Source organism: Onychomys torridus, chromosome 6 (assembly GCF_903995425.1).
Source record: "Onychomys torridus chromosome 6, mOncTor1.1, whole genome shotgun sequence".
NCBI lineage: Eukaryota > Metazoa > Chordata > Mammalia > Rodentia > Cricetidae > Onychomys > Onychomys torridus.
The window spans coordinates 87,613,690-87,619,566 of NC_050448.1; the positions used below are offsets into that span (position 1 = coordinate 87,613,690).

The window sequence follows — 5,877 nt, forward strand, 5'->3', positions numbered from 1 at the left end:
AAGCTCTACTATAGAGCTACTGTAATAAAAACAGCTTGGTACTGGTATAAAAACCGACATGTGGACCAATGGAATCGAATTGAATATCCTGACATTAACCCGCACACTTATGAAGATATAATTTTTGACAAAGAAGCCAAAAATGTACAATGGAAAAAAGAAAGCATCTTCAACAAATGGTGCTGGCATAACTGGATGTCAATGTGTAGAAGGCTGCGAATAGATCCATATCTGTCACCATGCACAAAACTTAAATCCAAGTGGATCAAAGACCTCAACATAAATCCAGCTACTCTGAACCTGATAGAAGAGAAAGTAGGAAGTACTCTTGAATGCATTGGCACCAGAGATCACTTTCTAAATATAACACCAGTAGCACAGACACTGAGAGAAACAATCAATCAATGGGACCTGTTGAAACTGAGAAGCTTTTGTAGAGCAAAGGACACAGTCAACAAGACAAAGCGAGAGCCTACAGAATGGGAAAAAGGCTTCTTCACCAACCCCACATCTGACAGAGGGCTGATATCCAGAATATATAAAGAACTCAATAAATTAGACATCAAAATACCCAACAGTCCAATTAATAAATGGGCTATAGAACTAAACAGAGAATTCTCCACAGAGGAAGTTCAAATGGCTGAAAAACATTTAAGGAATTGCTCAACATCCCTATTTATCCTGGAAATGCAAATCAAAACAACTCTGAGATACCACCTTACACCTGTCAGAATGGCTAAGATCAAAAACACAGAAGACAGCTTATGCTGGAGAGGATATGGAGCAAAGGGAACTCTCCTCCACTGCTGGTGAGAATGCAAGCTTGTACAGCCACTTTGGAAATCAATATGGTGCTTCCTTAAAAAACTGGGAATCCATCTCCCCCAAGACCCAGCTGTAGCACTCTTGGGCATATACCCAAGGAATGCTCAATCATGCCACAAGGGCATTTGCTCAGCTCTGTTCATTTCAGCTTTGTTTGTAATAGCCAGGACCTGGAAACAACCTAGATGCCCTTCAACTGAAAATGGATAAAGAAAATATGGTACATATAAACAATGGAGTACTACTCAGCCGAGAAAAACAATGATGTCATGAGGTTTGCAGGCAAATTGATGGATCTGGAAAAAATCATCCTGAGTGAGGTAACCCAGACTAAGAAGGACAAACATGGTATGTACTCACTCATAGGAGGATATTAGATGTAAATCAAGGATGACTAGACTGCTACACAACTCCAGGGCGGCTACCTAGAAAACGGGACCCTAGGAAAGACACAGGGTTCACCCAATGACAGAGAAATGGATGAGATCTACATGAACAACCTGGACAACAGTGGGAGTAATGAAGGGCAAGATTTGAGGGAAAGAGAGCTTAGGGGAGCAGGAGATCCCAGCTGGATCAAGAACAGAAAGGGAAAATGAGGAATAACAGACCATAATAAATGAAGTCCACATGAGAACAGGAATAGGCAGAGAGCTCGAGAGGTCCCCAGAAATCCACAATGATATATCCTCTGTAGATGGCTGGCAATGGTCGAGAGAAAGCCTGATCTGACCTAGTCTGGTGATCAGATGACTAAAAACCCTAACAGTCATCTTGGAACTCTCATCCAATAACTGATGGAAGTGGATGCAGAGATACTCAGCCTGGCCCCAGGTGGAGCTCCAGGTATCCAACTGTTGAGAAAGAAGAGGGACTGTAAGAGCTTGAATTGTTGAATCGAAGATTGCAAAAAGCACAGGGACAAATAGCCAATCTAATGGAAGCACATGAATTATGATCCAATGGCTGTGGAGCCCCCAGCTAGATCAGGCCCTCTGGATAAATGAGACAATTGAATAGCTTGATCTGTTTGGGAGGCACCCAGTCTGTAGGACCAGGACCTGTCCTTAGTGCATGAGCTGGCTGTTTTGAACTTTGGGCTTACACAGGGACACATGCTCAGTGTGGAAGGAGGGGACTGGACCTGCCTGTACTGAATCCAGCAGGTTTAAATCAATCCCCATGGGTGCCTTTATCCTGTAGGAGATGGGATTGGAGGGGAGGGGCTGGGGGGAATGTGGAGGTAGGGGTGGGAGGGGGGAGGACAGGGGAACCCATGGCTGATGTATAAAATTAAAACACATAATAATAAAAAAATAAAAAATAAAGTATTATTACTAACAATATAGCATCTTTTTTCATTGTTTCTTACTTGAAACATTTTAATGAATGCTCAATAACTACTAAACTCTGTTTAAGATGATTTTATTAATGATCTGAATAAACAATAATCCCACTGATATTCTTCATGTCAATGGAAAATAAGTACATGGTAGATATAGAACCTGTTGCAAGAACAAAATGATTTTGTTTTAATGCTGATTCAATAAGATAGTAATTATTCCATTTTAAATATTGTCATTGAAGAAATTCAAAATACTAACATAAAGTGGATTCATATACCTTTCACATTTTAAGTAAGTGTTCACTGACACATTTTCTAATTGCTTAAACATTTTCTTTTTCTGTGATTTCATTTTCCCTAAATCTATCTGTCTTTGTATTTGCTGTGACATTGTTGTCACTATGTTGAGTTTCTGCCAATGTGGCAGATGGCATCAGATACTGTATTACCATCTTCTAATATTTAATTCAGTGAAAATTCAAAGAGGATATGAGAAGATGGATTTAGCTTTTGCTTAAATATAGTTGACTATTACTTATTTTACTTTTCATAAAAATGTATGTTAATGAGAAAAGTTACAAAATTGGTTATATTATGAAAAAAAATGTATTAGCTTCTTACCTAAACCCACGTGGCTTTAATCAAAACCTGTTTTCCAATCAGAGCTAATGTTTAGGACATTTCAATCTTGTGATAATCTGGAGGAAAATGCAATAAGATACTATAACTGATCTTCATCAGAGAACAAGCCAACTGTGGTTGTTTAAGTCAGAAGAGCTCACTTGGGCTCATGTGTTTGAATACTTGGATCCAAACTGGTGGAACAGTTGGGGAAAGAGTTGTAGGCATAAGCTTCTTGGCAAAGTGTGTCATTAGGACTAGACTAGAAGGTATCAAAAGACTCATGCCATTTTTAATGTTTGTATGTCTTTTTCTCTGCCTCCTATTTGTAGATCAAGATGTGAGTTCTTGTCTACACCTGACATCCAGACTTTACTCTGACATCATGGACTCTAACTCTCTGAAATGATAATCCAAAGATTAAACATATTCTTTTATAAGTTGCTTTGTTCTTGTTGTCTCAAGAATAGAAAAGCAAATAAGACACCAGATTTCTTAATGACTAACAATGGAATTTCATTTTCAGAAGTAAATTGTTGCTCTGAATGATTTATTTACTATTATATTGACTTAAGAAGTTTTTGAAAGATTGTAATTAGCACACCTTCATGTCCTGAATCATCAGGAGAATAAGAAAATGAATCCACTAAAGAGAATGATTGAGAAAAAAAGAGATAACATTCATGTCTATTAAGTTTTATTCTTAAGGAACATGTCCCTTGACTACTGATTCAGAAAGCTAGAATGAAAGAAAAAGAAACGAAATGAATTTATGAGCATTCAACAATATAATCTTATTCCTCTTAAGGAACATGTGTTCTTTTGTTCTCAAAATATGAAGAAATAGAATTTGAGGGCATGTAGCCAAAGAAATGAAGTCTGTCCTCTCAAGGAAGCTACTATGGTAATCTTCAAAACACAAAGGTTAAGGAAGATTACAAAGACAACAAAGATATATGCTTAACAATATTTTAGAAATTTAGTGGAAGAGATTTCCTATCATTATATAGGAATCAAGAAAATAATACACAGACAATTTTTAATGATTAGTATTTACAACATGCAAAAAAAGGAAATGGTGTTGCTCCATGGTAGACATAAGGTTTTGAGTTGAATTCTCAGTAATATACAAAGGTCAAAAATAAAAAGGGAAAGTGAGATGGAAGACCTCTAAATTCAAAATTTTAAAATGTTACAAATGAAAAAGCCATTATGACAGAATCATTCCCCATACATCTGTGTTTGCTCAGCTAATACTGTGAAATTGTCAATATTACTAGAAGTCATTTAGAAATTCAATTCAATCTTCATAAAAATGTATGACATCATTCACAGATGAATTATAATAATAATCTTAAAGTCTATGTAGAAAATAACAAAAGACCATGGGGAAGTCATAGAACACAACTAGAAATATCACAAATTACAGTGGCAAAGCGATAGTTACAATAGCTGTCATACTGGCAGAAAACCAACTATTTTTAGAGCAATAAAACAGAGCAAAGGAACCAGAGGAGAATCTGCCTGGCTATGGCAGGGTATGTTTTGACAAAATGTTAAAAAACATTCACTGGTTAAAGGAGAATCCAGTTTGATAAATCCTTCTGGTAAAACAAGATATCTGAAGAAATTTGAAACTAGATCCATATCTCTCACCAAGTACAAAATCTGTTCAAACTGGACCATAGACTTTGATTTACAACCTGAAATGCTAAAACTGATAGAGAGAAATGAACAGCAACTACAACAACAACAACAAAAGCACTTCAAGGCATAGCATACACAAAATCTTTCTGATTAAGAATCCAATGGCACAGGAAATAAACATCAAGTCAACAAACATGTGGCTCTACCTAAAACTATGAAGATGAAGACAAGCAAGAATACTCTCTCCACAGTTGAAAGACAGCCTATGTGATGGCATAAAAATGCTTGCTGGCTGTCTTTGAAACAGAAAATTAATATACAATATATACAAATAATTGCACCAGGAAAATACACACAAACAAGAGAGACAGAGCAAGAGAGAAAGAGAGAGAGACAGAGAGACAGAAACACTGCCAACACATCAATGGTCTAAAACCTGGACCAGTCTTAGAAAAATGATAAAGATATATGAGCATCCAATACATATTTGAAAAAGTGTTCAATACCAGAAGAAAATGCAAATTTGAAGTATTTTGAGAGTCTTTTTATTTTTTGCCTCAAATATTGTAACTTTATTTTTTCTTACAAGGGAATAAAGAATCAGCCCATTTTTTTCCATCAAATATTGAATGATAATTAAAGTATGGGAAATATACATAATAAATATTATTACTTTTGATAATATATTTTATTATTTAAAACAATTTTTAACTTTAGGGCTTTAGATCGGGGTCTGGTGAAGGGGCTGTCTGTAAGCGACATGTCGGGCTGTGAAGGTGGCGAAAAGAAGCCCCTGAAACAGCCCAAGAAGCAGGCCAAGGAGATGGACGAGGAAGATAAGGCTTTCAAGCAGAAACAGAAAGGGAAGCAGAAGAAATTCAAGGAGCTAAAAGCCAAGGCCATGGGCAAGGGACCCCTGGTCACAGGTGGAATTAAGAAATCTGGCAAAAAGTAAGCTGTTCCTCATATTTGAGATGATGGTGACCCTTTTCAATTCCTATTTAAACATCTGGATTCCCTGCCACAACATCTTTGCCACCTATAGTTAGAATGAAGTGTTATCCTGGAGCCTGTTGTACATTGTAATAAACTTTTGTAAAATATATTTATAATAATAATAATACAATGGCTCATTGTCTCTAGTGTCCAGCAATTCCTACCTCAGCTATGAATTTAAAGTAAACTCTTTCCGAAATCCTACCAGAGCTGTTTCATCTTTGTTGTACCCTGAATTCTGTATCACTTTGAATTAATTAAACCAACTCATTAAAAGGCAAAAAAATAAATGAAACAATTTTTAACTTTAAATAGTTTTGACTATATTCTTCTCCTTCCCCAAGTTCTTTCATAATCTTCCCCTCTCCCAAACCAGCCAACTTTAAGTTCTTAAGTTCTTTCTCAAAAAACAGTTAAAACATGTCCCCAAAAACCTAGAAAGT

At 36.3% G+C, this 5,877-nt stretch overlaps 1 protein-coding gene across 1 annotated transcript; it reads left to right on the forward strand.

Moving 5' to 3' along the window:
• Positions 1 to 5,198: 5,198 nt before the first annotated feature.
• LOC118585196 (translation machinery-associated protein 7-like) lies at positions 5,199 to 5,424 on the forward strand. The gene has a single exon (XM_036189442.1). The coding sequence runs from the start codon at positions 5,199 to 5,201 to the stop codon at positions 5,391 to 5,393; it is 195 nt and encodes a 64-aa protein (XP_036045335.1). The 3' UTR covers positions 5,394 to 5,424.
• The last annotated feature ends 453 nt before the right edge of the window (positions 5,425 to 5,877 follow it).

Coding starts and splice junctions, on each gene's coding strand:
- LOC118585196 (XM_036189442.1), top strand. CDS start 5,199: ATGTCGGGCTGTGAAGGTGGCGAAAAGAAGCCCCTGAAACAGCCCAAG.